The sequence below is a fragment of the Zingiber officinale genome, chromosome 10A (genome assembly GCF_018446385.1).
Source record: "Zingiber officinale cultivar Zhangliang chromosome 10A, Zo_v1.1, whole genome shotgun sequence".
Taxonomy (NCBI): Eukaryota; Viridiplantae; Streptophyta; class Magnoliopsida; order Zingiberales; family Zingiberaceae; genus Zingiber; species Zingiber officinale.
In genome coordinates, this window is record NC_056004.1 from 77,867,582 (window position 1) to 77,889,935 (window position 22,354).

A 22,354-nucleotide genomic window follows, 5' to 3' on the forward strand; every position below is an offset into this window, starting at 1 on the left:
TACCGATCTAGGGTGTAGAGAATATACTCCTAGAAACCCAAAACTGATTGGTGCTCCTTGGGTGTTTTAGATATTCACTAGGGATAACTTCCCTTGATACATTTCTAATGACCTTCCTATGCTTCTTAGAAGCCTTGGTCATGCTAGACTCTTCTAGGTCAACTTTAGGGATAACTTCCCTTATGACCTTCTTAGTAACTTTTTTAGACTTCTTAGAAGCCTCAGTCACATTGGTCTTTTCAAGGTTAATTCTAGGGATGACCTCCCTTGTAACTTTGGCTCGACTTCTAGACCTAGGGTTGGTTCCATAACTATATGGAACTCTATGATAAGAGATCACATCCTTCTTATCCTTAGGTTTGTATCTCAAACCTCTATGGTTATTGGATGGCTCTTGTGTTCCTAAACCTAGGTTTTACTCCTTTTACCCCTTAAAGGTATTTTTTCATTCTTTTTAGGGCTTTTTCCAATTTATCAAACATTGACCTCAAGACTTGATTTTCTTTCCATAAGTCCATAGATTTGGATTTTTCTTGATTCCCATGAGTATTTTTATTTTTAGGCATATATCTAAAGTCCTTAGAGTTATTTCCTAAGTTATTATTTACCTTTCTAGCCTTAGATTGAGTTGTCTTAGCATGATATGCTACATATTTCTCCTTAATCCTATCATGCTTTCTATTCTCATGATAGATAGCATTGAAATGATATAAATTATTTCTAGCATACTTTCTATCATTACTCAAAGGAATTGGCTCAATAAATGATACATTGGATTTTCCCTTAGAAGCTCCCCCTTGACTTGAGCTTCCTCCTTTAAGCTTGGTCGGTTTCTTCCCCTTTGGACATTGGCTCCAGTAATGTCCATTTTGATTGCAAGAAAAGCACACAATGTGCTCCTTACCTTTTCATTCCATGGGACCGATTTTCTTAGGCTTCTCCTTGCCCTTTGGTATCACTTGGCCCTTCTTCTTGACCAATTTGAAACACTTACTCTTGTAGTGCCCTTTCTCCCTACACTCAAAGCAAATAATATGATCATTATTATTACAACTTGAAATTGTTATACCTTTGCTTGTAGGAGTGTCACTTGATCCTTCATTTGACCCAAAAGTAAAAGCTTCTTCTTGCTCTGGTGTCAATGAATGATGTTTCCCCTCAATCCTAGAGGTGGAGGTCTCTTCATCTTCATTCTCTTGCACATGAAACAAAGAGTATGCTCCCTCTTTACCTTTTTCATTGAACTCCATTGAGGATGAAGCTTCTTGATCTTCTTCTTCCAATGTTGAGAATCTCTCAACTTCGAACTCCTCTTCTTCTTCCTCTTAATCTAATGAGTTGTCCTCTTTGGTTCCTTTTGATTTGATACAGTAGAGGGGACCTCGTGAATCTTTGTCAACTTGTTCCAAAGCTCCTTGGTATCTTCAAATTCTCCTATCTTATTCAAGATGTTACTAGGCAATAAATTGACTAAAAGCTTGGTCACTTTATCATTGGCCTCACATCTTTGGATTTACTCTTGACTCCATTTTGCTCCTTTTGATGCTCTTGCCTTTATCATTTGTTGGAGCTTGAAAGCCTTCCATGAGAACAAACCATTGCTCTATCTTCATCATTAAGAAGTTTTTGATTCTTGATTTCCAAGAATCGATGCTCGTGGATGTGAATGGTGGAGGCATCCTTGTATCAATCCAAGTTCATCTCAGAAATCCATCTTGAAGTTGAGCTTTTGAAATATTTGACTTGTTGAAATTGGGGATTCAACTTCTTCTTCCTCTAGCTCATTGCCCTTCCGGCGATGAGTCTGGTGAAGAGTGACCTCGCTCTGATACCACTTGTTGGGTCACTTCAGACCTAGAGGGGGGTGAATAGCTTGTCGTGCTTTGATGATGATGATTTGCAGTGGAATAGACTCGAAGCAAGCTCCCAATGCTAACACCAATGATTTACTTGGTATCCACCTCACATGAGGTGATTAATCCAAGGATTTGACCCTCTCTCACACATCCACTATCAAATAAACTCCTTCTCGACAACAACCGAAGGTGGAGAAACCTTGTACAAGTTCTCTCACAAAGAAATACAAGAGAAGGAAGATACAAGCTAATATAAAATTAAATCTTACAAGATTGCAATCAATGAAACCCTAGCTTGCTCCTTCTTCTTGTTTGAAGTGCTTCTTAACCTTGGAAGTACAACAATACTTGTCTCCAAGAAGCCTCAAGAACTAACGACGATCACCTGAGAGAATCGTGAGAAAAGGAAAAGAAAGAGAAAAAGATAATCCACATAAACGTCCTTTATCGGGCTGATAATGTTTGGTTTTTTGAGCTTAATTGATTATAGTAATTGATTAAGCCTTCCTACTCGATTACCATAATCGATTAGGAAACTTTCTATTCGCGTGATAAACCCCGTAAGCGATTAAGTCTTCCTGCTTAATCGCTTACTGCACTCTCTGTGTATTTCGCGAAAACAACTTTAATCGATCACCTTGATCGATTAAGTTATGGTAATTGACTAACCTAGTTGATTACCAAACCCTAACTTCCCTAACCGAAGTCTAGGGTTCTTTACCCAATATTCGGTCAACCTTGACTTGTTGAGACTCCTCATTGCCTAACTTTTGGTCAACCTTGACCTGCTAGGACTTCTTCATCAAGTGTCCGGTCAATCCTTTGATCACTTCGACTTTTCTCCTTGTGCCAAGTATTCGATCAAACTTTTGACCTACTTGGACTTCCAATCACCAGGTGCCCAGTCAATCTTGACTCACTTGGATTCCCACTGCCTGGTTTTACTCACCAGGACTTCCTTACTGCCTAGCTTCACTCACTAGGGGTTTTCACCTAGTTTCACTCACCAGGATTTTCACACTGCCTAGTTTCACTTACTAACACTTTCACCTGGCTTCACTCACCAGGATTTTCACACTGCCTAGCTTCACTCACTGAGACTTTCACCTGGCTTCACTCGCTAGGATTTTCACATCAAGTGTCTGGTCAATACTAACCCACTTGGATTTTCATCTTATGCCAACATTCTCATTGGACTTACCCTTGCCTAACTTCCAGTTAGGACTTCCCAATCAAGTATCCGATCAACCTTAACCTACTTGATTCTTCTTCTCATCAAATTGATCAATCCTTGACCATTGGAGAATTGCACCAAATCTTCCCAATCGGACAATTGCAACTATAATCTCCATACATTGTCAAACATCAAGACTCAAGCTTGAACCAACTCAAGCTTAGTCAAACTGGTTAACCTTGACCTAGGAAATTTGCACCAACACATTTTAATTGCAAGAGAAGCACACAATGTGCTAATTGTCTTTACATACCGAGAGACCCACCTCCTTGGCCTTCTCCTTGCCATTAGGTGCTAATTGACCCTTTTTCTTAGTCAAATTAGGGCACTTACTCTTGTAATGCCCTTTCTCTCTACACTTAAAATAAATAATATAATTTTTATTATTGACAATTGAAATTTTTATACCTTCATTTGTAGGGCTGGCATTTCTTCTCTTGATCCAGATGTAGAGGTCTCCTCTTGATGCGACATTGATCTACACTCCCCCTCAATCTTTGAAATGGATGCCTCTTCATCTTCATCCTCAGATGTTGAGCACCTTTCAACCTTCGAATCCCTGTGCTCATTAAATAAAGAGTATTCCCCTTTACCTTTGTCTTGACATTCTCTTGAGGATGGATCTTCTTATTATTCTTGATCCATTGAATCTCCCTCTTTAGATTTGTCTTGATTTTGTATAGTGGAGGAATCTTCAAGAATTCTTGCCAACTTGCTTCAAAGCTCCTTGGCATCTTGATAGTCTCCAATTTTGCTCAAAATATTGCTTGGCAATAAATTGACCAATAATTTGGTCACCTTCTCATTTGCCTTACATCTTTGAATTTATTCCTTGCTCCAATTGCATCTCATGAGGATTTTACCTTTGATATCCGTTGGATCCTCAAATCCCTCAATTAGAGCAAACTATTGCTCTATCTCCATCATGAAGAAATTTTTTATCCTTGATTTCTAAAGATCAAAGCTTATTACTGTGAATGGTGGAGGCATCCTCGTGTCAAATTTGAGTCCATCTCAGAAATCCATCTTGAAGTTGAGCTCCTTTTTGATGAAGTCTTTGACTTTGTTGACTTTAAGGCTTCAACTTCTTCTTCTTCCTCTAACTCATCGCCCTTTTCGGTGATGAGTCTAGTGAAGAGCAACCTCACTCTGATACCACTTGTTGAGACACTTCGGAGCTAGAGGGGATTAATTAGCTCCATTCGCTTGGTCAATGAGTTGTAGCAGCGAAAAACACTCAACCAAATGCTAATGCCAAAATTTACTTGGTATCCACCTCAAATGAGATGACTAATTCAATGATCCGACCCTCTCTACACATCCACTATGTAAATACTCCTTCTCGGAAACAATCCATAGGTGGAGAAGCCTCATACAAGCTCACACATAGAAATACAAGAAAAAGAACAAGAAGAAGCTAATACAATAAGAAATCTTACAAGATTTATAGCAAATGAAACTCTAGCTTCTTTCTTCTTCCTTGTAGACACCTCTTGATAAACTTGGAAGTATAGCAATACTTCATTCTAAGCCTCCAAAAACTGGTGTGAAGTCGGTGAGAAATATGTCGTGAGAGCTCTGATGAAATAGTGCACGAAAACCCCTTTTCTAGGGTTACCGTTAGCCCCTTAATCAATTAAGTCTTTTCTTAATCGATTATCACGTTAGCAACCTACTTCAAACAGTTATATTTTTAGGCATAATTGATTACCCTAATTGATTACACATTCCTAATCGATTAGCTTGATCGATTAGGAAGTTTTCTGTTCATGTGAGAATCGGTCGTAAGTGATTATCCTAATCGCTTAAGATGTGCTTAATCGATTAGTATGATTAATTAGGCACCTCTCTATACACTCGTGAAAACTGGCTTAATCGATTCCCGTAATCGATTAAGCATGTCATAATTGATTACCCTAATCAATTACGGTCTTTTCTGATTCCCACGACAATGAGCTTAAGCGATTAGGATAATTGCTTAGGCAGTGATAATCGATTAGCTTAATTGATTACCAAACGTTAACTTTCAAACTTAAGTCTAGGATTCCTTTACCCAATATCCAGTCAACCGTGACCTACTGGGACTCCTCCTTGCCTAGCATCCGATCAACTTTGACCTACTGGGACTTTTTTATCAAGTGTTCGGTCAATCCTTTGACTCACTTGGACTTTTCTCCTCATGTTAAGTGTTTGGTCAATCCTTAGACCCATTTGGACTTTTCTCCTCATGTCAAGCATCCAGTCAACCTTGACCCACTTGGACTTCCAATCACTAGGTGTCTGTTCAACCTTTGACCCACCTAGATTTTCAACTATCTGGTTTCACTCACTAGAACTTCCTCATTGTCTAACTTCACTTACTAGAGCATTTTATCTGGCTTCACTCACTAGGATTTTCCAACTGCCTAACTTTACTTACTAGGGCTTTTCACCTGGCTTTACTCACTAGGATTTCTATCTGCTTAGCTTCACTCACTAGGATTTTTCACCTGACTTTACTCACCAAGACTTTCATCTGCCTAGTTTCACTCACTAAGGTTTTTCGCCTGACTTCACTCATCAAAATTTTCCAACTGCCTCTCTTCACTCACTAAGACTTTCCATCTCCTAGGTTCACTCACTAGGATTTTCACCTGACTTCACTCACTAGGATTTTTTAGTCAAGTATTCGATGAACATTAACCTACTCAACTCTTCTTCTGCCAACCATCCTGTTAGTCTAGCCATTGCCTAACCTTTAGTTAGAATTTTCCTAGTCAAGTATCCGGTCATCTTTGACCTACTTAACTCTTCTTCACATCAAACTGGTCAAATCTTAACCAAAGAGGAATTACACCAACAATCTTCCCAAACGGATAATTGCATTTACAATCTCCATATATTGTCAAACATCAAAACTCAAGCTTGCACCAACAAGGGTGATGTCACCGAAAACTCTTGTTAATAGGAAACGAGGAGTTCTATCAATATACCTAATCCAACTGGGAGCGAACTAATATAGAGCATAACCACATTCAATATCAACTCATCATTAATAATGGATGCATGTAATGGGTTATATACATATAAGTCAATATCCAATAGCCAAAATCTGAATTAACTTAAGTTAGATCACTTAATGAGTTTTGATTCTTAACGACATAAATTCATATGTCTCAAATCGCATATAAGTCCACCGAAAGAAAATTAAATTCAATAAAGAAAACAACGAACAATGATGAATTTCGAGTAATTCTTATACTATTTATAGAGATCAAATTGAAAATAAGGTTCCTCCAACCACACCAATTTATCAATTACTATTGTACCAATTTTATTTTGACTTTTTATTTTTAAATTATATATTCATATAAATTCTTGTTTTGTTCTTCAATAGTATATTTATAATCTCTTGTATTCAATTTGTTGTTTAGCATTACATGAACCCTATTACAAGATCCAACTTAACTCTATTTCATCCCAGTGAGTAATTGGCAAATTTTGTTTAAAACTTTACTAATTATTGGCAAATCACAATGATAAAGACATTATCAAAGTTTGTGGTGCTCGGGCAACAACATCCTTCAAGATTTTGTTTTTTTAACATCAATTCACAAAATAGGCAGAAAATTAATACTGAGTTTACTTTATTCTGTAATGCAAGAAAGAAAAGAAAAAGAAAAAAAGAGAATAAAGGGAAGAAAAAAAGAGAGAGAGGAATAAATTCATTCTCCTATTTATCCTATATTCTTCAGTGACCAGAAAGAGACAAGAAGAGATATTCTACTTCAAATTTGAATTCATAAAACAACATGACAAATAATATTTATTCTCCTTTTTATTTAATTTTATCGAGTAACTAGACTATTTGCATCATCAAGTACTATGCAAGCTTGGTACTCTAGTAAATCCTTCATCCGTCATCCTTCATCCTTCATCCTTCATCCTTCATCCTTCATGAGGAATGTATCTTTGTTCTGAAAAACATTCATGACTGGCTGGTGACACTATGGCAGATGGAGCTGAGTGGCATGAAATTAGAGAGAAGAGAGGGTGACAGGGATTAAAGAACAGGATGGCCATTCTTGCTGTCTGCACCCACTCTGGGACAAGGGAACCAATCCAAGATCTCAAGGATCTGGCCATATCTCCATTGTGGTAGGCCCAGTGATGATTCACCTCTTCACCTAAATCACCTCTGTTAGTTTAGATTCGATAATACAACCCCACGAATTACATCCGAGAGGAATTGCTTGCAGTTTTTTTTTTTTCTGATTTAATTATGTTTTTCATTTGATTCTTTGTTGACATGGAAGATGAAATTTTTTTCACAAAGCAGATGCAAAAACTAAATAAATAAAAAAAGTGGGGAAAAAGGGGCTGAGAAAAGGTCCATATCTCAAATCCCAAACAGAAATAGCAATGGATTCTGTCCCCGACAACCAAATCTAATAAAGAAATCTATCCTTTCCACCTTGAACAAGCCTATTCATGACCGACAGAAAACAGGCTTTCTGTGCTCTGAACTCCCTACACGCTGCTCATCTGGCAACGTCACCGGGACAGCATCCAGGGAATATGGAAAATTTCAGCCGTTGGGGTCCTGCTTTCACGCCATTCTTTCCTCTGCTCATTCGACCGCTCACAGGAGGACACAAGCGCACATCCGCCGTCTCTGTCACTGCAAATTAAAATACTACGTCGGGAAATTGGAAGGGCGGAGAGATAGAGAGAGGGAGGGATGGAGGGGATGGAAGAGGAGCTGAAGAAAGAAGAGGGAGAGGTGGTGGGCAAAGCTGCCAGTGGTGGTGGTGGTGGTGGTGATGGAGGACGAGGTATGAGAGTGCTGGTGGTGGATGACTCCCCTGTGGACAGGAAGATAGCGGAGATGCTGCTCAAGAAGAATGGAGGGATGTTTGAGGGTAAGTGACCTCTTACCCTGTTTCACCAATCTAGATCTGTGCCTTCACTCATCTTCCTTGAACCTTTTGCTTTGGTGTTAATTAATGTTTCTTATGTGATGTTTGTTCATGAGGTGTTTTTTTTTCCCTTCCCTTTAGATGGCGTTTCTAATTCGACTTCTGTGATTCCATGTTGTTGCTGATCTATTGTTTTTGGATGCTTGAGTTTGTTAGTGCTCTTACAGATAATCTCTCAGTCTTAATGATGCATGTGCAGAGTAACCTAGATAGCTATGTGTACTGATCAAACATCCCAACAAGTTTATATTGAAAAAGTAGTAAAAGAGAGAATTTAGAAGGGAAAAGAATGAAATGAAGGTGTGAACTTTTACTAAGGTAAATTGCTTGCGTTTGTGAGGGTTGATTGAGCATTTTTTTTTTCCCCCAAAGTTACAATTGGTAGATTCTATGCCCTTTGTGTGTAATTCTTTAGATGGTGATGACTTTGAGATTGCTTCTAGTGTTGAGAAATATTTTGTTTTTTTTTTAAAAAAAAAGTGAAGGAAAGAACCCTTTGTACAAGTTAGTAAATTTTTTGACATTTATCTGAACCATGCCTCTTAATTTTAGAAGTGTAGTTCCCAAAATTTCCCTCCAAATTGGTGACTTCAAAAGTAGAAAATTTACCAAATTACCAATGAGGGTGATATCCATATTAACAATATTTTTGAATTTGAATTGTTGGTCATTAAGACCTTTTAACTAAAAGTACTTGAAGGTCAGTGAAGATCATAGACGAATGCCTAGGCCTTGTTGGAAGACATTTGTTGTTTAGACATTACTTATTTGAGTAGTTTAAGGCTATTAAGTAATTATGACCAGAAGTATTTGACAATTTCTATACAATGAAAATTATAAACCATGACCAAATCTTGGTTAGTGATCCAAAGCAATTTTGAGTAATTTCCATTGAACATAGATAATCTAGCACTTTTGACCAAAAGTACTTAATGGCCCAAGGCAATGCATTTCAAGTGAAAAATAATTTTTGCATGTAGATCTTGCTCTCACTAGTTTATTGGTATCCTTATTTGTCCAAAATGATCAAACTTTGGCTGTAAAATTTTTAAAAGAAAATAAATTATTTTGGGTGTAAAAGGAGTAGGTGAGATAAAATTTAGAAAGTATGAGATCTGTTTTGGGAGTTTTAGAAACATTGGGGCGATGTGTAGACAATACTTTAGTTTTTGAGTTTCCCTTTTGAGTTGAGGCATTTTGAGCTCATCAAGTGTGGTTGAGGAGGGTCATTTTGGAGGCTACACTTATTTAATAAGCTGCTTTTCCAGTTTGTTAGTGCAACATGAGATTAGCATGTTATTGTTGTTCAATTAGCCACATTTACCGCGCATATCCAACGATAGTAATTTTAGTCTACTAGTTTTCCAACATTCTCCCATAAAATTTTAAAAATAATTAATCAAATAAAAGAAACTCTTGGCGCCTTGGCGCAACGGTAAAGTTGTTGCTTTGTGACCAAAAGGTCACGGGTTCGAATCCTAGAAACAACCTCTTGCAAAAAAGCAGGATAAGGTTGTGTACAATGGATCCTTTCCCGGGACTCCGCATAGCGGGAGCTTCGTGCATCGGGCTATCCTTTTTTTTTTTTTAAATAAAAGAAATTCTATTACTTATTGCATATACTATACAAACAAGGAAGTATTCTACAAAATCACTAAACGTAGTGTAAGACATTTTATATGCGCTTAGACATGGTAAAAGAAAATTTGGCATGAGTTTATGCATAAATGATCATCCGCTTATATCTTGATTTTTATATGAAGATATAAAGATTGTGCATATTCATAGTTGTAGTCATATAAATATATTACATGTAGTGAAGTCCTAATCAAGGATGCATAGTTATTAAAGGCGCTTGTGAGAGATCCGTCATGAGGAAACCGATAAAAATTCAGCTATACAAATTAGAAACATTCTGTGATGATGATAATGAGATCATTGAGGAAGATGATGAAGATTTTGATGATTTAGATATTTGAATTTTTTTAATTTAAATTATGCATATAACGTATTTATTTACTAATGAATTTTATATTTATATTATTGTTTAATATTTTATTAACTATAATTTTATTAGTGAAATATTTTAGTAGAAATTCCTTATATATGTTTAAATTGTAAAAATCTATATTTAGAGTGCCTTACTTTGATAACGCGTGCACCTCAAGCCCCATAACACCTATGCACTTTTAGGCGTCTCATGTCTTAAATAACTATGCAAGGATGTATATAGAGCTATGCTCTTTCTATCCTCTAAGAAGGCATACTAAATAATAATCATAAGGATGGGACTGGAGTTGAACTCCAAACACCATTATGTTTTGTTATTTTTTTTATGTACTGCTACAAATTAACTTGTTAAAGCCAATTTAATCTTTTTCAAGAGATCTCCCAACAACATTTATGTTGATTGGTTTCTTTCTCACTAAACTTTCTTTTTGTCATATTTATTTTGTTAAAAAATATTATAGTTAGATTATTTGTACTAAACATTCAAAACGAATTGCTTGTTCATGTGCAATTATCATGACCCTCTCACATGGCAGCAGATTGACTCATTAATTTGTCAAGTCAAGCAACATTAATTATTGACCAGCATATATCTCACTTGCAGAATTTATTTAATTCTCATTTATTCCTTTAGTTTACTAATTGTTCCATAGCCGATGAAGTTTTTTCTGTCTATTAAACTCTGCTAGTTGATTTTTTTTTCTAAGTAGAAAAAAGTGGTAAACAAGTCTTGACAGAAGGATGATATTCTCATGAAATATTTGAAAAAAAAAAGAATGCCTGTTTTTTTTTAAATGTTTTCAATTAGATTTCCAGAATGCTAAATTTTCCGGTTCTATTTCAGTCATTCCCGTTGATTCAGGCATAAAAGCATTGGAAGTTCTCGGCTTGAATGAAGGGAAATCTGAAAGGACCCACATTAATGTAGGTCCATTTTTTTCTTCTTTTTCTAACTCATTTTTACTCTTTGATTTTTTATAAATATTGCTGTAGAAACACAGTTTTATATCTTTGAATTGTTGGGCTAACCTTGCAGTTGTATTTAATATGTTTTTTTTTTCCGAATGCATGAAAACTAATCTTTTTCTCTTCAAAACGGGTACATTGAATTCAAGGAGAATGCATCCCCACTGCATACTTAAAACAATACACATTAGTAACAAGGATCTTTTGATTAACAAGGAAGAATGTTTATGTGATAGTTTTCTTTTTCCTTGAGAAACAAAAAAAAAGGGCAACCCGGTGCACGAAGCTCCCGCCATGCAGGGTCCCGAGGAAGGATCCATTGTACGCAGCCTTATCTTGCTTTTTGCAAGAGGCTGTTTCTAGGATTCAAACTCGTGACCTTTTGGTCACGTGGCAACAACTTTACCGTTACGCCAAGGCTCCCCTTCAGAAAAAAATTTTCCTTGAGAAACAAAGATGAAAAAATTAAAGGGTTGCTTGGTGCACGAAGTTCCCGTCAATGCGGAGTCCCGGGAAAGGATTGGATCACATTGGATTTGTTGTAGCCATAAGTTGTTTCCATGACTCAACCCCATGAGCTCCAAGTCACATTACAACAATTTTACTAATGTGTCAATGTTCCCCTTCAAGTACATTGAAGATGAAGTGAAAATATCTTCAAGCTGTATTATTATGATCAAAAATAAAATTTGTACCTAAGGTAGTCTACATTAGCTATGCATACTGAAGAATGATAGAGAAAATTTTGGTTTTAAATCCCTAGGTACTCCTGTTCACTAATATGTATATTTATTTATCATTAAAATATTACATTAAGACCTTTATAGTGTATCTATTTATAAAAAAGTTCCTAACACTCCCTTCAAGCCAACTTGAAGACATTATAAAATTTATCTTGTTATAGATATGCTAAAACCTTAGACCTCTTGTACCCTTAGTAAGTTTGCTAACAAATCATTAGAACTAACAAATTATACAAAAAGTTTATTGGGTTGGCACTTTCTTTCTAATGAAGTGATAATCAATTTCTATGTGTATTCTTGTGGAATAGTGGATTAGAAGTTGTCTGACAACTTAATTGTCATAATATTACTTGGCTTGTAGTATCATATTCTAATTCAGTTATGAAGAGCTTAGCCTAAATAAATTCACGTATGGCTAGGGCGATAGTCCAATGTTTTGATTCATGCATTCGATTTACAAGAGAATCTTTAAGACAAACTCCAGATGATTTTGACATGGAACTTTAAGAAAGTGTCTAATCACACTTACTACAAGTGGTTTGATGTTGTAACTTTGATCTTTTAACTAGTTACAACCACTTGCCCTAGCATCAGTTAGATATTAAGATCCATAAAGATGTCAGCTGTCTTAGCTCAAGTACACATTTCAACAATGAAAAATAAAAATCTACCCTTAATGAGTTACTTCTATACCAAGAAAGTATCTTAAATCTTCTAGATCTTTACTCTAAAAATGTTGAATGTAAATAAGCCAATAAGGAGCATGCACTTCTAAGATGAAGCAAGATGAAATATTAAATGATGAAGAAGTAAGATGAAATATTAAATGATGAAGTAAGATGAAATACTGAATGATCTTAGACACTTCTAATTATCTCATATTGAATACGGGTAGAATTGAAAATTTCAATTATGGTTTGGGGGTTTGCTTCAGATTAGAATGAGACTCATTGCTTCAATTATGGTATGGATCGAGCAATCCTAGTAGGTGAAAGAGGATTGTCTTGACTCATTGCTATGGAAGAATAGTGGTAGGAAGAATGCGTGTGGAGGTTATGATAGGAAATTTATAAGCTTGTTGCAGATCAATGCACCTCACATCGATAAAGACATAGATATCCAAGGTCGTTGAGGGTGCAGTGCAAGATAATAGGGTGTCACATTGTCCTCATACAATCTCATTACAATGAATTATTTTGATCGAAAGGTAGACGAGATATGCGGACAAAGAATTTGAGGTAGATTACAAAAAAGGTAGATCTGCTACCTTAACGGCCCTCCTAGTATTGGAGGTAGATTATATAAGGTTCCTATGCATAGGTTGAATATTCATATGTTTTTATGACTACTCATGCTAGAAGTAACATCACAAGAAGCATGAAGTGGTATAAAACCCAACACCTCTTATTAACGGTTTTCGTTTTATTGCCTTTGCTATATGACTATAAGTTTTTTGATCTAAAAGAATATTGTACATCTGACCAAAACTTTCATGAATATGAAACATGTAATTTAACAAAACAGTACTTAGGAGATGAATAAAGATGAAGAAAGACTCAATTTTCTTATCTCCTTTATTATCTTTCTGTACAATCCTAATTTTCCATGGTATCATGTCTTGCCTTATTATGAGCCATCCTTTCATTTGAACTTCATAAATGGCATGGTATTTTAGATTTAAGCATATATTGACAATTTCCATGGATGCTTAAAAATCATGAATGGTATTATGCAGGAACAAAAGATCGATATAGTTCTCACTGATTATTTTATGCCACATATGACTGGCTATGACCTTCTTAAGACTGTTAAGGTATGAAATATCTGTTTTTGGTCAATTTTTTGGCTGACAATTCAGTTTTAAAGAGATATGATCCATGTAATTACGGAAATATTTGTTCATGGCTTGTTGTTATTGTTGTAGTTTTTTCCTGGACAATTTCATGGATTGTTCGACTTATATTCTGTAGGAGAACAGCAACTTGAGATCCATACCCGTGGTCATGATGTCGTCTGAAAATGATCCTGAGATAATCAGCAGGTAGCTTGTTATTGTTTTCGACTCATTCCATCATGTAATGCAATTCTGTCAACAAGTGCTTTGCATATATACTGTAAAATCAATAACGAAAATGCGAAAAAATTGTAATTTTTTAAGCTGGTTGTCTTTTTTGTGCAGCTGCAAAGGAATTGGGGCTGAAGATTTCTTTGTTAAGCCATTTAAGCTAAAAGATGTACAGAGGTTACGAACTTACGCAGCCAAGACTCCAATGTGCAAACACGGTACGAAGAGGAAGTTGCCGGTAGATGTGATACCAGAGAACAGCAGTTACGAGTCGTGCCCTCGCGTTCCAAAGGTTGCCGTTGCGTGATTAAATCAAGAAATCCTGTTGTGTTTTTGACAGTTAACCACCAGTAATCAGATCCAGAGTTTATATTGTAACTAGAGCCTAACAATGATTATTGATCTCTTACGGTTATTCGTTGTGCTAAGATCTGAAAAAGACCACATGCTACAATTGGTTGAGAATGGAGAGGCAAAGCAGTATTGCAAATTGAGTTTGGGAGAACTTGTGGATCATCTGTTATTGCTTTTAAATCTTAGCTTTGATCTTAATAGTGAGTGAATGCTGTGTTGAAATGAGAACATAATAATAAGAAAATGTGTCTAGTAAACTAGCAAAATGTTCAGGTAGTTTAATGGTTTCATGATTACACTTGTTCTTTATATTACTTTCCCTATGCAAAAAAAGCAAAAAAAAAAGAATGACAATTGAACAATAAACTAGGAATAGCACACACAGCTCCATAGTATTGTCCTCAGCCCTCACACTAAGATCTATCGATCGAGAAGGGGCGACCTTGTGCGTAATTGCAAATCGTGTTTGTTCAATTTGGTTCATACTATACCAATTAAAGTAGTCCGTAATCTCGGCAACCTAGTCAAGAAATGTGTTTGGACCTAGTCAACCATCAATTCTAGGGGCATTTAGTTTAACTCGATGGGTAGTGTCTATTTCTAGACTAGGTTGATGTCTAGATCTATGTCGGATTTGGGTTTCTTGAAAGTGGTCTTCTATGATGGTCCCAATGTGGAAGATGCCTAGGTGATATTGTTGGATATTATTATACTTATTAGATGGATTTATTTGTAAGTTTCACATGTGAATATAATCTGATTACGTTTTGCGTTATTAGATATGAGTTTAATGTGTAGAATCTTTAGCCCGATTCGTTATCATCTATGGGTTGATAACAAATCGGATCTCTATATATAAGGGTTGGTCCTCGAGGGTTTAGGGTAATCTTAACAGAGCTTTGGGCTTCCTATTGACTTAGAACTTTTCGGCGTCGTTAACCCTAGCATCAAAGGAAGATCTTATTCGTTTACTTCTGCTTCTTTTTCTTCCTCAGGATCTTCCATACGACACTAACAACCCTAGCCTAGCATCCAAGGAAGATTTTATCTGTTTACTTCCGCTTCTTTTTCTTCCTCAAGATCTTTCATACGACACTAAATGACAAGAAAAATGACTATTCAATCAGGTTACCTTGTCATGCTTATGTATTTACTTTTTTATATCATGCTCATGGTGAAACTAGATCTTTCTTGTTCTTGTTTTCCTATATACGAGTTCGAGTTCTTATCTGGTATTTAGAACTTAGGCAGTTTAAATTTTTAAAATACTAACAAGTATGTGATCTATGTGTTAGGAACTTGTATTATTTATCAGTTTATCAGTAACATTTGTATATCTAATGACAATAATAAAAAATAATTTCAAATTAATTTCAATCAATTGAGATTTATTATATTTGACATCACAATCAAGATCAACATCACAATCAAAATTGACATAAATCAAATAATAAAAATAATACTTCCAAATCTATTATATTTTTTTTACTATTCTTATAATTATATGTCATATTTAATCTTTCCACTATTATTTGGACAACTTGCATAAATAACTCTATTGACTTTAGTAAATAACAGATAAAATAATTATTCTCTATTTTATTTCTTTTCGTTATCTATTAGTTCACATGGTACTAGAGTCATTTTCTCTTCCTTGTAATTTTCCTTTTCCGAATTTTTATTTCAGTAGCTACTGAGTTTCTACATCCAGATTTGATATCATCGTCTAAAGTGTGACAATCTCCGCAACTTCGACAACGGTAACAACTTCGGTAGTAGTAACTTTTCTTCTCCTTTCATCAAAAACTCTTTTATGTAGACAACAATAATTTCGATAATATAAATAGTAGTAAGGCAGCGTTGTTATTTGGTTGTTTTATTTTTCTCCCTTCCCTTGTTTTTGTTTTTCGTTCTGTTTAAAAAAATAGATTAGGAAAAAAAAGTAGAAAAAAACAAAGAGCAAAAAAATAGACCGGGAAAAAAAAGCAAGCAGAACAAAAAGAGAAAAAACAGAGCATCAGTTATCTATGTGTTAGGAACTTGTATTATTTATTAGCTTATCAGTAACATTAGCAATATCTAATGACAATAATAAAAAATAATTCCAAATTAATTTCAATCAATTGAGATTTATTATACTTAACATCACAATCAAAATCAGCATCACAATCAAGATCGACATAAATCAAATAATAAAAATAATACTTCCAAATCTATTATATTTATTAATATGCTTATAATTGTATATCATATTTAATCTTTCCATTATTATTTAGACAACTTGTATAAATAAACCTATTGGCTTTAGTAAATAACAGATCAAATAATTATTCTCTATTCTATTTCTTTTCGTTATCTATTAGTTTCACATGGTATCAGAGTCATCTTCTCTTCCTTCCAATTTTCCTTTTCTGAATTTTTGTTACAGTAACTACGGGAATTTCTACATCCAGATTTGATATCATCGTCTACAGTGCGACAACCTCAGCAAATTCGACAACGATAACAACAATTTCGATAGTAGTAATTTTTTTTTCTCTTTTTATCAACAACTCTTTTATATAGACGATAGTAATTTTGATAATATCAATAGTAGTAAGGCAGAGTTGTTTTTTGATTGTTTTATTTTTCTCCCTTCCCTTTTTTTGTTTTTTGTTCCGTTTTAAAAAAATAGAGCAGGAAAAAAAGTAGAAAAAAACAAAGAGCAAACAAATAAATCGGGAAAAAATGGGAAAAAAGTAAGCAGAAAAAAAAGAGCGAGGAAAAAAACGTGAAAAAAATATAGAAAGTAGAAAGAAAAAAATATATTCTTTCAATTCTATTGCGATCCATATGCTTTCATAAAATATATCTTTTCTTTTTCATATAGTTCCTTCTTTTCCATTAAATTTGACCATGATAACTATTTATTATGAAAATTACAATTTCTTTCTTTATTTTGTGTTCATGACTTATTCGATCGTATTGATGGTACTTCATCCCTACCTTAAAAAGATGATTTATCTTATGCTATTTGGTGTAAGAAGGATCAGTTAGTCATGTCTTGGTTAATCTCATCAATTACTAAGTCTATACTTCCCATGCTCGTTGGCCTCAACACCTCTCGTCAAATTTGGGAAGCTCTTGATCTTTCTTTTGCATCCCACTCTCAAGCACAGGTTCTCCAACTTCGTCTACAATTATAGTCTGTGCAATGAGGATATGACTCTATCAATGATTATATGCAATTAGTCAAGATCATTGCCAACAACCTAACTACAATTGGACATCCGGTCTCTGATCTAAAACTATTAATGCATATTCTTGCAAATTTGGGTCCTCAATATAATATCTTTGTTCCTAGTGTGATGACTTGCATGGATCAAGTGTCACTCGAAACTCTTCATGATATGCTATCCTCTCATGAAAGACTTCTACAAATACAATCTCAAAGGATGTCAGATTCTCTATCTTTATCGGCACACATAATTACCAAAGCTCTACAACCTGCTCAACATAATCATTCTCCTCCCCAACATGGTCATCAAAATCAGATTGGAGGTTTCAAAGGTTGAGGTCAAGGACGTTGTCATATTTGCTTCAACTATGGTCATTATACTCAAAATTGTTATAAAAGATATGATTCAAATTTTTGAAGAGAACTTGTATCATCAAATCGACCCCCTCGCTCATCTTGGCAATATAGTACTCAATCATATCATTCTAGAGCATTCTCACTCTCTATCCCTCCTAATACAACGTTATTAGTTTCTAAAACCCCAGGATGACATACAGATTCTGGAGCGACTCATCATATTACACCAAAGTATGATATTCTTACAAAAGCTTCGCCTTATCATGGACCCAACATGGTACAAATAGGCAATGACTCAGGTTTGCAAATTGCTCACATTAGAAACGCATCCTTTCATTCATGTGGTCGTACTTTTCACATGCGCAATACTCTTCATGTTCCTTATATCACTAAAAATTTACTTTTCATACGTCAATTTGCTCTTGATAATAATGTATTTTTTTTTAATTTCATCCTCATCATTATCTTGTGAAGGATCCTGTGATAGGAACTATTATACTCCAAGGGGACACTAAAAATGGTCTTTATTATCTTCAACTCACCTCTCTCAAAACCTTTGTTGGAGAACATACTGACAAAATATCTTGGTATACACGTCTTAGTCATTCATCTCTATGTCTTGTTTAGGATATTATTAATCATTTTGATTTACCAACTTCTTTAGCGTCATCATCTCATTTATGTAAAGTTTGTATGAAAGCAAAATCTCATAAACTACCTTTTGCATCCTCTACTCGTAACTCTAGTTTTCCTTTGAAAATTATTCACTATGATGTATGAGGTCCTGCTCCTATTCTTTCTAATCATGATTTTCTGTATTAAGTTATTTTTAATGATCACTTTAGAAAGTTCACTTGGATTTTCCTATGAAAAGAAAATATGATCTCTTCGATATTTTTTATCATTTTCAAAAATACTCTTCCTTTATTCTGATTGGGGTGGAGAGTATCAAGCGCTTCATTGTCATCTTACTTCCTCTGACATCCTCTATAGAGTCTCTTGTCCCCACACACAGCTCCATAGTGAATATAATCTAAAACATGTGAATATAATCTGAAACATTTAAAGTGATCCAATTTATTATTACGTTTTAAGTTATTGGATATGAGTTTAATGTATAAAATCTTTAGCCCGATTCGTTATCATCTATGGGATGATAACAAATCGGATCTCTATATATAAGGGTTGGTCCTCGAGGGTTTAGGGTAATCTTAACAGAGCTCTAGGTTTCCTATTGACTTAGAGCTTTTCGGTGTTGTTAACCCTAACATCAAAGGAAGATCTTATCCGTTTACTTTCACTTCTTTTTCTTCCTCAGGATCTTCCATACGACACTAACAACCTAGCATCCAAGGAAGATTTTATCTGTTTACTTCTGCTTCTTCTTCTTCCTCAAGATCTTTCATACGGCACTAAAGGACAAGACTATTCAATCAAGTTCCCTTGTCATGCTTATGTATTTACTTTTTTTATATCATCCTCATGGTGAAACTAGATCTTTCTTGCTCTTGTTTACCTATATACGAGTTCGAGTTCTTATTTGGTATTTAGAACTCATGCAACTTAGATTTTTAAAATAGTAACAAGTATGTGATCTATGTGTTAGGAACTTGTATTATTTATCAGCTTATCAGTAACATTAGCAATATCTAATGATAATAATGAAAAATAATTTTAAAATAATTTCAATCAATTAAGATTTATAATATTTGACATCACAATCAAGATCGACATAAATCAAATAATAAAAATAATACTTCCAAATCTATTATATTTATTACTATGCTTATAATTGTATGTCATATTTAATCTTTCCATTATTATTTGGACAACTTGCATAAATAAGTCTATTGACTACGAGAGTTTTTATATCCAGATTTGATATCATCATCTACAGTGCGACAACCTCGGCAACTTCGACAAAGGTAATAGCAACTTCGGTGGTAGTATTTTTTTTCTCCTTTCATCAACAACTCTTTTATATAGACGACAGTAATTTCAATAATATCAATAGTAATAAGGCAAAGTTGTTATTTGGTTGTTTTATTTTTCTCCCTTCCCTGTTTTTGTTTTTTATTCTGTTTAAAAAAATAGAGTAGGAAAAAAATAGAAAAAACAAATTGCAAAAAACAGATCGAAAAAAATGGAAAAAATAAGCAGAAAAAAATAGAGCAAGGAAAAAAATGAGAAAAAAAATTATAGAAAGTAGAAATAAAAAAATGTCTTCTTCCGATTCTATTGCGATCCATATATTTTTTCTTTTTCATATAGTTCCTTCTTTTTTCATTAAACTTGACTATGATAACTATTTATTATGAAAATTATAATTTCTTCCTTTATTTTGTATTCATGACTTAGTCGGTCATGATGATGGTACTTCATCCCCACCTTAAAAAGATGATTCATCTTATACTATTTGGTGTAAGAAGGATCAGTTAGTCATGTCTTGGTTAATCTCTTCAATTACTAAGTCTATACTTCCCATTCTTGTTGGCCTCAACACCTCTCGTCAGATTTGGGAAGCTCTTGATCATTATTTTGCATCCCACTCTCAAGCACAAGTTCTCCAACTTTGTCTATAATTATAGTCTGTGCAACGAGGAGATGCCTCTATCAATGATTATATGCAATCAGTCAGGATCATTGCCAACAACCTAGCTATAATTGGACATCCGATCTCTGATCGAAAACTATTAATGCATGTTCTTGCAAATTTGGGTCCTCAATATGATATCTTTGTTCCTAGTGTGATGGCTTGCATGGATTAAGTGTCACTCGAAACTCTTCATAGTATGTTATCCTCTCATGAAAGACTTCTACAAATACAATATCAAAGAATGTCAAATTCTCTATCTTTATTGGCGCACATAATTAGCAAAGCTCTACAACCTGCTCAACATAATCAGTCTCCTCCCCAACATGGCCATCAAAATCAGATTGGAGGTTTCAAAGATCGAGTTCAAGGATGCTGTCATATTTACTTCAACTATGATCATTATGATCAAAATTGTTATAAAATATATGATTCAAATTTTTGAAGAGAACTTGTATCATCAAATCAGCCGCCTCGCTCATCTTGGAAATCTAGTATTCAATCATCTCATTTTAGAGCATTCTCACTCTCTATCCCTCCTAATACAACGTCATCAATTTCTAAAACCCCAGGATGACATTCAGATTCTGGAGCGACTCATCATATTACACTAGAGCATAGTTTGCAAAATCATGATTCGGATCATAGGATCGTACGATCCTACGATCCGGAAACCCAAAATCGATCCAGGATCATGCAGAATCATTTTTGCAGCAGGATCGGTAGGATCGAAACAGGATCGGAGCATAATCGGAGCAGGATTGGTGGAAGCTTTGAGAGGTCATAACTTTTGACTCGGATTGAACCACGGGGCCTATAATATATCAAATCAAAGCTCGTTCAGAGATCTTTAATAAATTTCAAAGTTTATCCTTAACCACCCTATTTGAAATCCAAAAAATATTATTTAAATCCTTTTCGAATGTCTAGAAGATTTTATCTTTTTTTATTATCTTTTTTTCATCTTATTAGGGTTTTAAATTATTTAAACATATGTTTAATTATTTTTGTATTAGTTTTTTTTATCAACAATATTCTATCATTTCTTTTCCCTAAAATAATGAGTTTTTGGATGTCTATTGTCTAGTATTATATGACATCAACCAGTCTTTAGAAGATTATTTCCGGCGTTCATATTTTAATCAAAGGATTCAATAGCTTCTGTTATATACGTTAAGTGCTTTGTTAACCTTTAAATTGAATTATCTTATAAACCAAGGAAATATTTGCGACATTGAATGTGTTATTATTATTGTGTTAATAGAAATTTTATATTTTTCATTTTATGATATGAAAATATAAATATTATTACTATGTGAGAATGATAGTTGAATTACAAGTTAATTTAAATTTGTACATGTAGTAATGTAATTTGAGGTATTGAGTGTACATGATTACATATATATACAAAATTAGTTAGTTATTTATATGTAAATGAGTTTTTTAGGTATTTTTTCTAATTATTAATCATATATGATAAGATTTTAAGGGTTTTTGATAGGATTGTCCGATCCTACGATCCGATCATGACCCTAAATCAATTCTGCATAGGATCGTGATTCTGCAAACTATGCACTAGAGTATAATATTCTTACAGAAGCTTCACCTTATTATGGACCCAACATGGTACAAATAGGAAATGACTCATGTTTGCAAATTGCTCACATTGGAAACACATCCTTTCATTCATGTGATCGATCGTACTTTTCATATGTGCAATACTCTTCATGTTCCTTATATCACTAAAAATTTACCTTTCATATGTCAATTTACTCTTTATAATAATGTGTTTTTTGAATTTCATCCTCATCATTGTCTTGTGAAGGATCTTACGATAGGAACTATTCTACTCCAAGGGGACACCAAAAATGATCTTTATTATCTTCAACCCACCTCTCTCAAAACCTTTGTTGGAGAACGTACTGACACATTCTCTTGGCATGCACATCTTGGTCATTCGTCTCTACGTCTTGTTCATGATATTATTAATCATTTTGATTT

The 22,354-nt window shown here is 34.4% G+C and overlaps 1 protein-coding gene across 1 annotated transcript; it reads left to right on the forward strand.

The window, feature by feature from the left end:
* Nucleotides 1-7,704: 7,704 nt before the first annotated feature.
* LOC122027746 (two-component response regulator ORR1-like) lies at nt 7,705-14,384 on the forward strand. Its single transcript, XM_042586754.1, has 5 exons — nt 7,705-7,991; nt 10,903-10,982; nt 13,503-13,580; nt 13,738-13,808; nt 13,947-14,384. The coding sequence occupies exons 1-5, from the start codon at nt 7,811-7,813 to the stop codon at nt 14,137-14,139; spliced, it is 603 nt and encodes a 200-aa protein (XP_042442688.1). The 5' UTR covers nt 7,705-7,810; the 3' UTR covers nt 14,140-14,384.
* Nucleotides 14,385-22,354: the final 7,970 nt, after the last annotated feature.